Source organism: Gossypium hirsutum, chromosome A07 (genome assembly GCF_007990345.1).
Source record: "Gossypium hirsutum isolate 1008001.06 chromosome A07, Gossypium_hirsutum_v2.1, whole genome shotgun sequence".
Lineage (NCBI taxonomy): Eukaryota > Viridiplantae > Streptophyta > Magnoliopsida > Malvales > Malvaceae > Gossypium > Gossypium hirsutum.
In genome coordinates, this window is record NC_053430.1 from 4,742,383 (window position 1) to 4,759,718 (window position 17,336).

The 17,336-nt window shown below is 32.4% G+C and overlaps 2 protein-coding genes and 1 long non-coding RNA gene across 4 annotated transcripts; 1 reads left to right on the forward strand and 2 right to left on the reverse strand.

The window, feature by feature from the left end:
• Positions 1-259: 259 nt before the first annotated feature.
• Positions 260-1,213, reverse strand: LOC107933141 (uncharacterized). Its single transcript, XR_001693559.2, has 3 exons — positions 939-1,213; positions 706-814; positions 260-615 (listed from the first exon to the last, which is right to left on the reverse strand). It is a non-coding gene; the product is annotated as an uncharacterized lncRNA (long non-coding RNA).
• A 3,984-nt stretch (positions 1,214-5,197) lies between these two features.
• On the forward strand, positions 5,198-8,473 carry LOC107933187 (BRAP2 RING ZnF UBP domain-containing protein 1). The gene is made up of 11 exons (XM_016865353.2): positions 5,198-5,635; positions 5,815-5,923; positions 6,006-6,120; positions 6,223-6,320; positions 6,549-6,655; positions 6,804-7,053; positions 7,307-7,360; positions 7,506-7,649; positions 7,792-7,856; positions 8,049-8,103; positions 8,186-8,473. Exons 1-11 carry the CDS (start codon positions 5,349-5,351, stop codon positions 8,342-8,344), a joined length of 1,443 nt encoding a protein of 480 aa, XP_016720842.1. The 5' UTR covers positions 5,198-5,348; the 3' UTR covers positions 8,345-8,473.
• Positions 8,474-10,257: 1,784 nt separating this feature from the next.
• Positions 10,258-13,679, reverse strand: LOC107933179 (beta-1,4-mannosyl-glycoprotein 4-beta-N-acetylglucosaminyltransferase). 2 transcript variants are annotated; one of them, XM_016865344.2, is made up of 2 exons: positions 13,141-13,679; positions 10,258-11,678 (listed from the first exon to the last, which is right to left on the reverse strand). In XM_016865344.2, the coding sequence occupies exon 2, from the start codon at positions 11,587-11,589 to the stop codon at positions 10,489-10,491; it is 1,101 nt and encodes a 366-aa protein (XP_016720833.1). In that variant the 5' UTR covers positions 11,590-11,678; positions 13,141-13,679; the 3' UTR covers positions 10,258-10,488. The 2 variants fall into 2 exon arrangements, with proteins under 2 accessions (XP_016720833.1, XP_040973205.1); XM_041117271.1 differs by having other exon boundaries at positions 12,244-13,461.
• Between the last annotated feature and the right edge of the window lie 3,657 nt (positions 13,680-17,336).

A 17,336-nucleotide genomic window follows, 5' to 3' on the forward strand; every position in this document is an offset into this window, starting at 1 on the left:
TTGTTATTTAAATTTTAATAAGATTATTATTATCAATAATAAATATTTTAATCATATTTAAACATAATTATTATTAAATATATTTTAATTAAAATATATAATTTAATAAAATTCTTAATAATTAATATTCTTATATGAATTTACTCAAATCATAATATATGATACTATAAAAGATAATTTGAAATAATTAATATTAAATATATTTTAATTAAAATATATGATTTAATAAAATTTAAAATAATTATAACTAATAAAATTTAATAAGTGAGTAAGAATTGAACTCTAAAAAATAAAAAAAACATAACCATATCGAATTATCATCCAGAACTCGATTGAATTTACAACAATTTTGAATTAAACGGAAGTACTGCCTCAATATCTCCAACTAAAAATATAAAGCAAGCATTCAATAGAAGAAATTCAAGCCAATACAATATCTCTTTCACCCTACTCTCAACTCCAATTGGCCTTCCATGAAACCAATTCTTCACTTCAAACAAAATAGCTCACCAATCTAGCAGGAAAACGAATACTGTCCAAAGTTGCCATTGAAAATAACCTCCAACTTCATGTGTCCATTCCACAAGTTAAGGGAAAAAGCAATCTCTGCCAATTCTAAATTAATATGATGCATTGATAAATCAGGAAATAGAAGGCCATGAGGTAAGGTTGCTTAAAAATCACAATGAATCAAAAGTAATTTACCTCTCCAGGAAGGCTAAATTGCCAAGAGCACATGTTTCCTCTAAAGCACCAAAAACCAGAAGGCATATTTGTTGACAAGTTGCAGTACTGCCTCAAGATCTTAGTTCAACTACAATATAAAGCAAGCATTCAACAGAAGAAATTAAAAGCTAAATTCAGAAAAACAATTCAAAAAAACAATTACATGATAATGAAACATGAAACATGAAATAGTATAAGAACAATTTTATTACCATAATCCAAGTTTTGGTTAGTTCCCATTGCAACGGTAACTCTTTTTCCAGGCCCAAATGCTTGATCAACCACAACATTCTGCATAAAGAACCATGAAATAGCCCAAACCAGTTCATAAGTAATATATCAGTATCACACTCCTTAGTATACAAATTTAATCTGAACAAGAGAATATATATATATAAGTTTTAAGTCATGTTTGAGCTTTCTGAATGCAAAATAGGAAACTACAACTTTGTACAAGAAAATAATTCAGAGCAAATATGATCCTTCCCATTGCCAGCTTTATATGAAAATCTTTTTAGTGCTTGATACTATAAAAAAAAATTATGGCAATGCCAATAATTGAACAGCATGAAATTAGCAACTAAACTATATACATATATAACTCAAATATATGTGCTACAATGAAAACAATCGGCTTCATCACCTTTCTCAACATGGTCTACTGTGTTATTAATTTTATGATTTTAAGCAATGAGAAATGCTACCAGAGACACCGATCACCTCTCCTTAGGTAATGCCAATTTTTTATCTTTAGCTACAACATTCGGAGCAAACAGCAGCAGATATGAACATCATATTTGAAATGAATGGATGGTCCACTGGAAGGCAAGTTATAATAGTAGTCCTATGTCCTACCAACTGTATTGATGCAAGTAATATCAATGCTATTAACTAATTTAAGGGAGGCATCCAACAACAGAAGGCGGAGTTAGTCCATCCAAAGAAAAGACAAAAAGAAGCTGGAGTCGAAACACCATAGTTGAAGCAGGAAAATCATCTAAACAAAAGGCTTTGCATGTCCAGAACCAGAATGCAGGCATATAAACAAATGTTTATTCATGTTAAAAACTTCTGAGCACACATGTAACAATGCTTCAAAAACATATATTAGAATGCTTTACTAAATAGAACAAATTCCCCAATCCAGTAATATAAATTTTCATTTCACATTTCAATTAGAAGTTGTTACAATTGATAAGCTTAGCCTATATGCTAACTTCTTCACTAAGGCTTCATTTAGTCCATTATTATCATGCTTGATCAGCTCTCTTTTTATGATGCCTTGATCAATGATCAGGATTCACAAGGTTAAACATCTTAACAACAATGTGAAATACTAAATTAAATGCATAGGCAATTCATGTGATGCAGAGATATAACCAAATTCCATGAAAACGAACTCAATCAACATGAATAAAACTATAACACAAATGGTCTAATGAAACAATTCAACCAGTCTCGATTCAAGGAATGTTACATTGCAATGAGGAAAATACCTTTTAATAGGGCCAAAAGCTCGGGAACCCATCACAAGCAAATCAGCATGCACATTTTCAATTACTTCACAAATTTTTTCCTTTGGATCCCCAATCACAACTTGAGTTTTCACGTTTGCCTGAGTTAGAAATATTCCAAACTCGTAATTCATTTTCCTCAGCAAGTTAAATACTAACAAAAACGATGATTTTAATCAAATTAATTAATCACTTAAGGTCAAACCTCCAAAGAATATTTGCCTATATACCTTAATTAACAATAACTTGGAAAAATAAATAATAATAATTGACCTTCTTTTCAGCACAAATCTGAAGAGCATGGTTCAAGATCGCATCAGTGATTCTCTTCTGATGCGCCTCGATAGCTGCCGTGAATGCAAGAACTTCTAGATGGGCTGAATTTCAAAAAAGAAAAAATAAATTCGCACATATCAGAAATAAGAAAAATCAATCATGCCGTGAATAGTCGGAGCTTAACATTATCGAGCGCCCATCGTAAGGCGTCCATGCTTCCTTCGTTGCCATCAACGGATACGACAACGCATCCTAAGTTTCCAGCCATTATTTTGAGCGGTTCGTTGACTTTGGCGATGATCGATCCTTCGTTACTCTCTTACCTTTCTAGCGTGATTGATCATTAAACTGAGTCGGTCCTGATACAAATCTGAGTTGCGTTCAGAGTTTGGCGAGTGCAAAATCTGAGTCGGTCCCTTCCGTCCACCTCGAAACTAATAGAGTCATCAGGGATCTGGGTACGGTGAGATTGCGGCGAAGATGAAACTAACCCTAAAGAGAGCGTTGATGAAGTGTCAGCCGATTGAGATAACAAATCCATGGAACAAAAGCTTGCATTCAAACAAAACCCAAACCAAAAAAAAAAAACAATAAAGGAGAGAAAAAAATCGGCCTCCGATGAAGACAATGTTGAGGATTTATTATGAAAGCTGAAGAAATGAGGACAGAACTGCAATATCGATAGAAGAAGAAACAGAAATCTATGAGGGCAGAAAAAGGAAACGAAAATAAGAAATGGGTAAGGATTCTGTAATCGGTGCTGGATGGGGGGATTACATATTACGGGACCGGGTGTATTAGGGAAGGAACAAATTTGGGACGTAATAACAATACAACCAACCAAACAATGGATTAAAGGAGGATTAAGTGGGGTCCACTGATTAGGGGTGTATTGGCTATGCCAATACACCCAACCAAACATGCAATTGAATTTGAAGGTCTATACAATGTAGTGTTTTGCTCAACTTTTCTTTTTGAACCCTTATTTAGAAACCCAAAATTTATCTTTGGTTCATCCTTTCTCGTACATTTCTCATACAAATTGGCTCCAAATTATGGATGAATACTATAATCGACAGCATCATCAACTTCATAATAATGACAACAATCACCGCCACTGCAACAACACAACATCTACCATGTTTGTTCAATTCCCCACTTTCCATTTTGCCCTTACCTTCATTACCATCACCAAAACGGAAAACCCTAATTACCCTTCCCAAACCAACATCGTCACCTTCTCCTCCTCTATACACCTATGTGCTCCTCGCTCCTAGGTCCTGGACCTAATTACGACTATAATTATAGTACATTCCACCTTAGTTCAATTGTGATTATCATGAATACACGCCTTCATTTTCGGCATTAATATTTTTGGTTTGCCAACCACTGAATCTGACTTGTACAATTCTCTATACTCAGTACTTCTACGTGGGTTGGATTCAAAATCTAAGTTATCAGCTTTCTTATAGCGTTGGACATTGTTGCTTCAAACTCGAGTTATTAAAAAATCTATCTTCTTAAACTTCTTTGAAAGAAATGAATAAGGAGAATAGCTTAGCAAGACAATAAAAGATGGATTAAACTTAATAAAATGATGTAAATGTTGTTACTAGTTAACCATAGAATCAATTAATCAAGAATCAAAACTCAACCTAAAAGAAATACAACACTATAAATGATTCATCTTTGAGTTTTTTACCAAAATAGTACTAAAAAAACATGAAAATAATACAGTAAAAATATTATGTACCAAAATGGTACACCAGGGGTGGTGCCGCCTATGTCAAGGGCGTGACCAACCCAAAATCTAACAAAAAAAATTGTTAAAAAAAAAACAAAAAACAAAAAAGCTGTTAAAAAAAAACCTTTTCTCTATTATATTTTTTTTCTCCTCTTCTTCCTTCCTTACTTTCTCTCTATTCTCTTTTTCCTTTTCTTTCTTATTTTTCCCTCACCAGTGCCGCCCTCTCATTCTCCTTCTCCTTTTCTTTCTCTTTTTCTTTCTTTTTCTCTTCCTCTCCTTGCTTCTTGCTTCACCTGCTGCTGAACTTGGGGACCTTATAATGGTCCCCAAACAGAAAAAATAAAGGAGGCCGTGCATCTTTGGTGCCGCCTTTGACACCTCCACCTTCAGTGTCGCCTCTGCCATAAGCGGCATCACCCCGAATGTACCATTTTGCTACATAATATTTTCACTGTATTATTTTTGTGTTTTTTTTTGTGCTATTTTAATAAAAATCCCTTCATCTTTGCACCAGAATCAAACTAAAACTCTCATAAATCTCGTCAAAAATTAAAGAAAATAAACTTTTTATGTATAACTTAATTTGTTATATATTTATATATATTTATAATTTTACATACCTTTATATAATTTTCAAATTTTAAAAAAGAATTTTGAATTTTTTTATATAAAATCAAAATCAATTTAATAAAAAATATAAAAATTGAGGAATAAAATTATTATTATACTGATTAAAAAAAGTTTGATGTCACTTAACGTTCAGGTCACCAGAAAAAAAAAACAATTTTCAAAATGTTAGTGACTAAGTAGTTATCTTTTACAATTAAGTCACCAAAATGAAAATTATTCATAATTAAGTGACTATGGCTGGAGTTTACCCAAAAATATCAATGTATAGCATCTCTTTTTAAAATAACATTTTCACAGAGGACGTAAACAGTGAATTATATATCAGAAAAGAAAATTTGAAGGCTCAATTCTTTTCTCTCTTTTCTTTTTCCTTCCCCCACAATTTCAAGGATCAATTCGTTGCTTATTCCAACTGTGTCTGTCATTTTCTCCGAAAGCGAGTGAACTCAGTTACCATGTTCATCCTCCGAGTTCACTCGGTGGACACCGAGTTACCCCTCACCAACGCCGAAGAAATCGAATTCTATACCATCACTTCCCTATCAAACCCTAACCCTAAATTCCGCGAAAGGAGAGGGGTCGTTCACCTCTATCGGAGGGCGTCTCAGAGCTCCCTCCCTAATCCTAGTTCTCGCTCCACTTCTCTTTTTGTCGTCGCCGTCCCTAAGTATCTATCCGCTGCCGATTTCATCCGATTTGCTGGCTCCCATATCGAGAATATCACCTACATCCTCTTCGTCTGGTATCATTCATCTTCCTTTATCACGCTTCCTTTTTATCATTTTGATCCCAAATTGATGATTTCTTTTCACTTCAAAAAACACAATTCTATCTTTGCATTATACTTACGCTTATAAGAAAAAAAAAGGGGGGGGGATTAAAAATTTCTTTTTCGTTAATGCTCAATTTTTTTAATATTAGGAATGATGGAATGGAAGATAGGTATAGCGTATTAATAGAGCTAGCTGCCCAGTCGGCGGCCGATGCATTCTATTTTAGCTTGAATGGGAAGCGGTTTTCACCTGCTGAGGTTGGTAAACTTTGCCTCAAATTACTTCGTTGTGATCCTCTTTTGAATAACAATTTTGATTAACGAGTTGTGTTTCTTTTAGGCTGAGTTATGTCACATCCTTTTTACGCAATCCGTGGAATACACCGAATTGGGTGAGATTGCAAGCACACCTCCTGTAGGATTCACCGAGTTGCCTACTTGCCCCATTTGTCTTGGTTAGTATAAAGCCTAAATTACCCTATTCATCTTGTCTGTTCATGTTGTTGTATATTTATGATATTAATTTCACCTCTCTTTTTTTGTTTGGTGTATGGCAGAGAGATTGGACCCGGATACTAGTGGGATACTTAGTACATTTTGTGACCATTCATTTCAATGTTCTTGTACTTCAAAATGGACTTACTTGTCCTGTACAGTAAGCTAGCTCTTGGTTCCTTGAATAATTTTTGCACTTTGTATTGTATTAGTGTCTGTTATCCTTCTAGCATGATCCAGGAGAAGCTTACTTTTTTCTTTCTTTGGGTATCGATTACTACCATTGCATCTGCATCTATTAGGCTTAGGAAACATGTTACTTAAAATTGGTATTGTTTCTATTTTTTCTATGGATTAATGTTTTAATCAGTATTATGTGTGTTGATAGGTCTGCCGATTTTGCCAGCAGCAAGAAGAAAATCCAGTCTGTTCTATTTGTGGATCAGAGGAGAATCTTTGGATCTGCTTGATATGTGGTTTTATGGGGTGTGGAAGGTAATGCAGTATCAGCTGATCCTTCCTTATTGTGTTAAAAATCTTTTATCAGTATCTAAGCGCAGTTATTTTATTTATGTTTTGAATTTTTTTTTATATGAATTTGTGCTCTTTTATGTTTCAACCAACTCTTTTGTGGCCACTGCAGATATAAAGAAGGTCATGGGGTTAGACATTGGAAAGATACACAGCATTGCTATTCCCTTGAATTAATATCACAGCAAATATGGGATTATGTGGGTGATGGTTATGTGCATCGTTTGACTCATTCAAAAGTTGATGGCAAACCAGTTGAGATCAACTCCCGTTGCACATCAATTGAAGGAACTTGTCATTCATGTGGCTATGGTGATGATTCTGGAATTAATGAGGCCATCTATAGCAGCAAAGTTGAAGCGGTATATTGTCCTTATAAATAACTTCTGGCTGGTTATTTTTCAATGATAAGTTTTTAAACTACTTGAATGGAAATCTTAACTATGTTATTCTTTTAAGCTCAACGGGTTCCCTTGAATGAGGAAAACAATTTCATTATCATGCTTTGTGATTTGGTTTTGAAACTTTGTGTCTTTAGTTTTTGATATATAACAAAATAACTGCCATACTTCACCTGCACGTGTACTGACTTTGACATAAGTGCCAATGGAACAGGTTTTTGATGAGTACAGTCGGCTTCTGGCTACTGAGTTGGAGAAACAAAGACAAGTAAGAGTAACACTGACGTTCTTTTAATTTTTAGTATTATGGATTTCCTTCACTGTTCTTGTGTTTGTGTCCTACTGGTGCTATTGTGGCTTTTTACTGTGTTAAGAACTAGTATTTATCTTCTGTTTTCACTCCCCTCCCCCAGAACTATGAATCTTTACTTGCTGAAGCCAAAGGCAAAAGAGATAGTACCATTGCTGAAGCAGTGGAGAAGGCTGTTACATCTGAGATGCAGGACATCCAAAGCAAACTGGATAAGTGTACAGAGGAAAAAAATGCTCTTGCTGAGGTGTGTTTCAACGTATTCTGATATACAAATTTTGTATCCACTTAACTGTGTAAAGCATTTGCATAATTGGTTCTTTTATAACATCACCATTATCAGTTGCACAGTTTGTAGCATTTGTCACCATCTGAGTTTTTTGTCACAGATCAACCGTAAACTCATAAAAGACCAACAAGTTTGGCATGTAAAGGTCAAGGAAATCGAAGAGAGGTACTCTTATTTCTTGTTCAAACGGGCAAAGCTTGCTACTAGTCCACATTCAACTCATTTTTGTATTTACCTCTTTTTTTTGAATTATTTATTCCATCCATTGCTTAGTTGCTTGTCTTTTGTCTCTCAGGTGTTACGTTCTGACTTTTTTCTTGCATTTTTCTTACATGGTTATTTTGGTTTTCACTTTAGGGAAGCCTCTGAATCGAGGTTAATGGATGAGAAGATACTTGATCTGGAAGAGCAGGTAACTTAATGGGCTAAGTTTATATGTATCTATGCAATTGCTTGAGATAACTGGCTTTGACAGTAATTATTTATCATGACAGGTACGTGATCTTAAGGTCTATATCGAAGCTCAGAAGACACTTACTGACATGACGGATTCAGATAGCATCAAGGGAGGAACGGTGTTGCCTGTTCCATCAACGCAATCATCCTCGACTAACACCAGGAGGCACAAGAAAGCAGGCCGAAGGCGGAATTAGGTTAATGGGATCTCGCCGAGGAAAAGAACAATCGTGTTTTTTGTTGTACAGTTGAATAATTCGTAGATACATAAAATGAAGATTTAGTAAAAAAAAAATGAAGATAATATATGGAAAATTTAGGCGGCCTGGGTAAGTGTTTTAACATAAGAGTTTTATATCCAGAATTTGTTTAGATGTGTGAGTTATATTGATTATTAACCGCGAAACAAGTAAAAGAACATGAATCTTGGCATCAGCAAAAAATGGTTCCAGCCAATGGCATGGAACGTGATCGGGGGTTGGAAGATTTTACCATTAATTTCTCCACTTATGAAGCTCTATCGTGTGGACCATGCGCTTGTGACAAGGTTGAGCGGATATCAAAATTTTTAACATGTTATAAGAATGTCATAACCAATCGGTCATTAGAATATGATGATCTCGCAACTTAAAATTATAAATTTTTATACGAACTTAGATGTCATTTTATCTATATCCATTCAAAGTGTATTTTTTTTTTGTAATTTTATTATTTTTTTAAAAAAAATTAATTGCATGGATATCGAAGTATATAAATCAAATACTAATATAAATTTAAACAACTAAAAATATATTTTCAAAATATTTCCCCCCCAAAAAAGTCGTGGAACTGATTTCCCATCAGTACTTTTTCTCTCTCTCTTTCTTTTTACCTTTCAAGTTCATGATATCTTATTATAATCAAGAAATTTTCTTTCAACCAAATCATCATCAAAAAAAAAAAAAAAAGCCAAAAAGAATTAAAAGCAATTGAAACCGAAAATTTTGCAGATAAACCTCAGAGTTAATGAAGTAAAAACAAAGAAGAAAGCATATAAACAAGGCGATTTAAACCTACAAATGAATTATTTATTTAGTGTATAAGAAAACAAAGACCGAGATCAAAGAAAAAAATGAAGCAAAGTTTTTGATTTTATTGAAGATGAAAATTATTCGAAAGTGTAAGATGATAAAATATAAGATTATTGAAAAGTCTTGAATCTATAGGATTTTCAGTCTGCTTTTGCGGCATGTTTTCTTTGTCTGCTATCTTGGCATGTTTTTTATTTTTTATTTTCTTGTTCATTTGATTTCCATTTAGTTGATTGTATCTTTCGATTGATTATGGAAGAGGAGATTGTAGGTTCGGAGATTGGGGATGAGGAGGACGAAGCATGGGAGAATGGGGGGAAGGATCGATATCGGTGGAATCATATGAGTTTTGCTTGGTTGGATCGTTCCTTACAGTGAGTGTTGCTCAATTCCAGGTCATAAGGAATATTATAGCTAATTTCTTGCATCAATTGGGGGTGATTGGATTACTGAGATTGAGGATAAACAGTACCTTTTTTGGTTTTACTACAAGTTGACATAGACAGGGTTGTATCGAGGTCCTCAAACCTTTAATAATCATCTTCTTGTTATGCACCAGCTTTTAGCAGAGAAAGATCAATTTCAGATATTTCTCGTTAAGTGTATTTGGGTTTAAGGTATCTGTTAATTGATACAGTTAACTATCTTAATTCAATGTCAAAATGTTATAGGTTGTGAATCAAAACCTACGATGAATGTACACGGGATATATAAAGAAACTTATCTACTTGATGTCTTGTTAGCACAGCGAAACACTCTAATAAAACAAAAGTTATGAAGATAATTATTATAAATATTATGGGATAAATATTATAGAACTTAAATTTTTTAGGATTCTCATCTTATAGATAAATATTAATCTTAAACTTTGATATAATTCTATCTATACTCTTAGATTCGGGGAATTTATCTCAAAATAAATGTTCATAGAATTTGCTTTCATTTTGTTTCAGTGCTTTGATGCTTTCATTTTGTTTCAGTGCTTTGATGCTTTCTAGCGAGAATTCTCGATATTCGAGAGTAAAATTGAATCTAAAATATCGCCTAAAGCTACGTGTTCATTGATGCCAAGCCAAGCAAGGCAAGGAGCAGTAATTATATAGCCAGCTGAGGCCTTTGAAAATTCACATTTGAGAGTGAAAATTTAGCCCAGATAAGGGAAACCCTTAAAAGGCCTAAAACCCATCACTATACTATTTATCATGAAATTTTAAGAGAAACCAACCCCAGCCTATTTTTCCTAGTTGAAATTTCCAAAGACAAAAAAGAACCTACTTTAGCTGCACTATGTTTCTTTTACATCCCCCGGGGAGAAGAAACCTAAACCTATCTGCATTTTGTATTAAATATGAAGGAAGATGAACTGCTGAATCTGAACGGGCAATGGAACCCATCTTTTTAATCATCTCCTTGAAGGAATACTCTTCTGGGAGCATATCGAACAGATCCTCTCCCCTGCATATGATTCTCTGTATTCTAGAGTAGTTTAGAAACGCTTTCCTCTTTACTCTGTCTGCATGGCTATAACCAGTCATCTTCAACGTGAATTCTTCCAGGCTACGGAAGCAAAAGCTGCAATGCCATCCTGCATCCGAAAATATTACATCCGATTGCCGTGAGTGCCGGTACCGAGTCTGTGGGGTGTAGATCTGAACCGTGGCTCGCCAACTGCTGTAATCCACCGGGAACTCGAACGAATACATGTAATGCTTCAACTCAAGGTGCAATATAGGTGGTACTCCATCACACCATTGTAGTAGTTTCAGTGTGTGGGGGCTTGGGACCTCATCTGTGTCCGACATTATTACAAGGTCTCCGTTAGATATCCCGGCACTGTGAAGCAATCCGTTCATAGCACCACGTTGGAGTGATTCGAGAACGAATGGATCTTTGAGCGAACCAGGGGATGCAATTCTGCCAGGGAATACACCGTAGACGATCTTCTCCTCCGCAAAGGCAAACCTGGCACGGTTTGATGCAAAGAATAGAGGTTTGCGGATGCCGGTGAAAGTGGTGTTTGACTCCATGATAACAAATTTCGAAACATAGGGGTTAAGCTCGTGCCACCTGATCTCAAGCAAGTCTAGTTCATTGCTGAAGATGATGTTGTCGAAGATACGACGTGGTTGTGAACGTATGGACCAATTATGGAGGCGACAAAGGTGTTCCACTGAAACATTTTCAGCATAATAGTGAGGTAGGCGTCTGAATGGCAGAGGGGGCTTGTCCCAGAGTGGCCGGAAAAAGTAGGATATCTTCTGGCCATAGTTATATAAGCCAATCACGCAAACTGGCGTAAGCATCAAGAGGGCGAGAAAAAGAAGCTTAGGTGGTGATCTTCTGGTAGTGAGGCGGCGGATTCGTGTTGCCATGCTTTGAAGTAGAAAAGCTTAGGAAAGACAGCAATTGGCATGCTTTGCTTATTCAATTAACAAACAAACAATCATGGCACCGAGATAACCTGCACAAATTCACCAAAATTTTAGTTCTAAAGCAACAAATATGTCAAATTTACCCAAAACTGGTTTTCATGAAAGTTAAAAGACAAGCATCGATTCTCTCTACAAACAACAATACAGGCAATTTTTGTCCCATTATAAACCATATACTGAAAAAAAGCATAAATCTAGCATTATATAGAGACAAAGATGTGTTGGGATAAACCAGTGTAAGCAAACAAGTAAAATAACAAATAAATTAAAAATATCGAACATATAAATTTTATGTGAAAAAACTCCTGAAAATGATAAAAAAGTATGAGCAAAAAAATATTTCACTAATATGAGAAAATTACAAGAGAGAGAATTAAAATTAAGAAAATCCGAAACCCCGAAAAGATACTCTTCAAACTGAAACACAAAAGTCTCCCTTAACTATGTTATTTTTTTTTTGTATTTAGGTGATCTAATTCACACACTAATCCCAATAGCTCTAAAGTACCCGATAGCTTTAAAGTAACTATATTTAGTGCCCACTTGCCCTAAATACATTTTAGATATTAATTAAACCAATATACTATTAAATACCTAGGAATTAGGAAATAATCTGAAAATTGTTATCCAAGGAATCAGCTGCATATTTTCATATGACGTGGTGTCGTCGGGATGAAGATTTTTTTCTCATCGTGACCATGGCTCCTCGTTGTGATCTCATTGTCTGTTTTGGCATGAAATGCGAGGCATGCTCCACAAGATGCTTAAATTCAATCAAATATGCCATAGGTGATGGGATCAAAGTTTAACCATGACAAAACTCTCCGTTCAAAAACAAACAAAGATGCTAAATTTTTTAGCGAATTGCAGTGGTTAAAGCTATCGTGTAACACTAGTGAGTTTGCAGGGGCTCTTTCCCCACCCAATATTGTACTATAAAAATGCATTTATTACTTTATAAGCTGGATCTGGTAATTCTCTTAAAACAATCACAGACTATACATTTTTATTTATTTATAACAAATGATCTAATTACAAGTTCAAAACCTTAATTAATTCCTTTTTAAAATCATAAAAAGAGTTCACCTTTTCACTTCACCGCAACACCTCTTCTGAGTAACATTAAACTCTTAAGCCCCATTTTTCCGCTCTAATTTTAATCCAATTTCACAAGAAAAAAAAAAGGGCGCCGCAGTTCAAAATTATTGCAAGCAAACATGAAACTCCAATGGATTTACACTTTGTTCGATATTCCATATCCAAACACTAAAAAATGAGGGGAATTTCAGCATTCAACGCAAAATAATACTCATAAAACCAAAAATTCCCCCCCCCCCCCAAAAAAAAACAAAAAGAAGTCCGATTTAGAGGCCAAAACCTGTTGTTTTACTATGAAATAGTAATCACTTTAAAGATTAAAAATGTATTTTCTATTTTTAAAAAAGAACAATGACAGAAATGAAACATTGAAAAAGGAGAGAAAAAGTTCACCTCTGTTTTTTAGTCTATTTGAAGGTTGAATGCTACAGAGAACGGAGAGATTCGAAGGCCGATGGAATTCCCGCCAGAACATCCGGAAATTACCGTTTAATCCTTCCCACCAATTTTTAAAAAGAAATTTGTTTAGTACTCTACTTTCACCTACCTGAAACGCTGGGGACATGCAAAGAAAGGGAGGGATAAAGAGAGAAAAAAATTACTATTTTTGTCAAGACGAAGAGATAGGATATGAGAGAGAGACTGTGCAGTCCACTTGAGAATTGCGAGAGGGACAATTGGGTAATGTACAGTTTGTTGAACCTCTCTCATTTGTTTTACCTGTTTGGTGATATATATAATACTGGAGGAGAGATATAGACAGGTATAGGCGGTTTCCTCATGCGAAACACACATGGCATTGGGGTAAGATCAATTATGTCATACGTGGGCTGCTTTGCCGTTCAGCCAAATGACTGTTATAGCCTTTGCAATTTTTGTATGCTTCAGTTCACCTCCACAATGTTACGTACTAGTATAAATACAACACAATCACATGCTCCAACTACTATAACTATAATAAACTCATACTAGAACTAATTATGACCGGTTATTGGTTCAGCCCGTTTAAAAAATAGAAAAATAGATTTTGATAAAAAATAAAATCTATTTTTTAAATGGGTTAGACATTGGATAAAATATTTCTGTTCGAGCATGACCAAATAAGGCTAAACTTTTTTCCCTTACTATTTTACTGCTTTATGCTGCTGTTTTACTATTTTTATGTTGTTGTTTTGCTATAATTTTTTTATTATATTATTATTATTTTATCGTTATTGTTTAGATATTTTATAACTCTTCGTATTATTGTTAATTTTGCTACTATTTTAGAGACATTTACTTCCTAAGTTGCAACAATCTAAGTGTTATTTAACTATAAAGATTTTTTTAGCATATTTTCAGTATATTGGGAAATATTTATTTTAATGTTTTAATATATTTAATGTATTATATTTTTATAAAAAATTAATTTAAAAAAATTAATACAGGCGGGTTGTGTTGGTCTCAAGTTTAACATTTTTAATTTGAACCAAGCTCGGGCCTAAAAGTTTGCTTCGGCCCAACCTGTGATAAAGTCTACTCGATACAAAATATAGAGATTTAATCTCTATACTTTAAAAGTTCAAAATGCAATCCTCTTGCTTTTTCAAATTGAAACTGATAGTTCAATCATTATTGTTGTTAGTAGTTTCCTTTAAATTTTGTTAACTTAACATGTTTATTTTTTGTCAATCATATGTTACATCACATGAGAACACTTAATCAACATGCAAAATTGACAAATTTTGACAGAAAATACTTATGATTTTAATCATTGGATTAAAATTTTTAAATAAAAAAATTAGAAGACTTAATTTCTGACTTTTAAATATTAAGACTAAATCTTAAATTTTATCAAAATATATATTTTAACGCACTAAATATTAAAATATATTCACAATAAATCTAAATTAAGATCCATACACAATACAAAAGCTAAATTTTTATTAAATGAGTTACTATTTTTTTATAATATATAATATAATTGATTAAATTAATGCAATAAGTAAAGTAGTAAATATTGTATTTTTATTAATATTAGTAAGTATTAATATATGTATCTTTCAATATATTATTTTAGATTTATTGATTTTTTTAAAATATATTAATAATATTATTTTATTTTAATATAAAAATTACATTTATATATCTAAACTTTTTTTAACTATTATCAAATATTAATTAATTTTCATCTATTAATAATAAATTAAAAATCATTTGATGGTTGATAAACTAAGGAATTAAAAAATATATTGAAGCCCAAGCCTAAGTTTTGGCACATTTATATATATATATATGTAAGTTGTTGCAATTAATTTTCTTCAAAGGCAGCCACCATTATTAGCAACCAACACTTTTTGAATGGAAAAAATTAGGTATCCACTTTCTCTTTCTCCACCCATTTAAAAAAATTACGTATGGGTCATTATTATGGTTATGAATCAACTTGAAAATTATTATACTTTTTTTTAAAATTCGCAATTTAATTGTTAAATTATTGTATAAAAGCATTAAAATTTATTTAAATAAAATACTAGAAATAAATTCAAACTTTAAGGCTTAGTAAAAAAATGGGATAAATCTCAAAATTATACATGAACTTTGATTTAATGTGTAATTGTATAAATAGACTTTAATTTGATGCAATTATATACGTGAAAATCTAATTGTGGTTCAAATGTATACTTGAAACTTTTAATTTTATTTTAACAACACACATTTAAAAAAATAAATACATTAATTTATTTTTATTCTGGATTAATATAATTATTTATGTATGTAATATATAAACATAAAATGATGTTATATTAATAATTGTGTTAATAATTTACAATAAGTATAAAATTACATAAAATCAAAATTTATATATACAATTGCGTATTAAACCATAGTTCATGTATAGTTTTGAAATTTATGCCTAAAAAAATCACCATAGTTTTCTATTGTTTGAAAAATATCCACGTATCCAAATATATTAACTTTAAGGTTTATTTATTAAATAAATTTTAAATAAAAATATGAATTTACCCTTTGCTAATTTTTATTATTCTATTTTTTTATATCGATTCCTTTTTTATTGTAGGGTAAATTACACTCAAAGTTATTAAATTATTAGTAAGTTTACATTTTGGTCACCAACTTCAAAAACTTACAAAATGGTTATTAAACTATTAAAAAATCTTCATTTAAATCACTAAACTATTTGAAAGCCTTTATTTAGGACACTGGCTATTAATATTGTTTTAAAAGAAAAAGTCCGAGTAGCGGGCTCTAAGCGACAATTCAACAATCGATATAGTGGATTAGTACCATAGATAAGTAGAAGAACATACCTTATACCCAAGTTGATCTAATGGTCAATTTCAGAGATTGAAGAAAAAAACTATTTAAATTTTGGTTTGTAGATTCGTAATATTCAAAGTTGTTTTATAAAAAAATGAATTGTAAAAGATAATGAAAAGGAGAAGTTTTGATTAGTTCAGGCAGTGCAAACATAGAAGGTCATACACTAATAATTTCAACAACCTAATGACTTAAATGAAACTTTCTAATAGTTCAATGATCATTTTGTAACATTTAAAGTTGAGTGACCAAAACATAAACTTATTGATAGTTCAGTAACCTTGGGTGTAATTTACCCTTTGTTTTACAATTTTCAATAAAAATAAAAAAACTAATTAGTTATAAATTATCTTAAGTATTATTAATTTAAATTAAAAATTGCATTATATGTTAAATATATTTTTCTTGTCTATTTAAAAATGTTAAAGAATTATAATTAATTAATTTTAAATAAAAATAATTTAACGAATTTATCTGAAGTTAATATAGAATTGAATATAAATATAATTTTACAATACTCAATTATACTTGAAGTCAAATATAATTAAATTAGAAATTAGTTTTATAGCATTTCAATATTATTTTAAAATAATTAAATTTTTATTTTTAATTAAAATAGAGGGAATTTAAAAAAAAATCACACTTCATTGTTCTTCTTGGCTTTTCCTCCAAAGGTTTCTAGCTTTCATATTTCTAGTTTTCATCAAATGACTCTCCATTTGATGAGAGCAAATTGGTGGAGGAAACAAAAGATGACGCTTTTGTTGTAATAAAAGATCGAAAAGAAAATGGAACAACTGATGAAGTAGAATCAGATCAGTCTTAGGATGTGTCAAAACTGAGACCCTTTGCAAGAATTCATAAAAATCATCCTCCTAATAATGTTATTGGCAGCATTACTGGTGGTGGAAGAATCAGGGAAAAATAGATATTTAACTATCGAGACATGAATAAGACAAGCTGTTATGTCTCGATCACCGAACTAGAGAAAATTGAGGAAGCATTGGAAGATGAACATTGGTTGAATGCAATGCAAGATAAGCTACAACTGTTCATTTGAAATGATGTTTGGACACTTGTTCCTCGTCCTCAAGTCTACAATGTGATACAAACCAAGTGGATTTTCAAAAATAAGAGCAATGAACTTGGAAAACATCACTCATAACAAAGCTCAAGCGGTGGCACAAGGTTATACGGAGGTTGAAGGTGTTGATTTTGGTAATTAAAAAAAAAAAAAACCCTTTGCACCAGTAGCCAAGTTAGAATCC

Bases quoted from the DNA above. Each gene is read 5' to 3' on its own strand.
- LOC107933187 (XM_016865353.2), top strand. From the start codon at position 5,349: ATGTTCATCCTCCGAGTTCACTCGGTGGACACCGAGTTACCCCTCACC. The intron at 6,321-6,548 runs GTAAGCTAGCTC...GTGTGTTGATAG, and splicing joins GGACTTACTTGTCCTGTACA to GTCTGCCGATTTTGCCAGCA. The intron at 7,857-8,048 runs GTACTCTTATTT...TTTTCACTTTAG, and splicing joins GTCAAGGAAATCGAAGAGAG to GGAAGCCTCTGAATCGAGGT.
- LOC107933179 (XM_016865344.2), bottom strand. From the start codon at position 11,589: ATGGCAACACGAATCCGCCGCCTCACTACCAGAAGATCACCACCTAAG.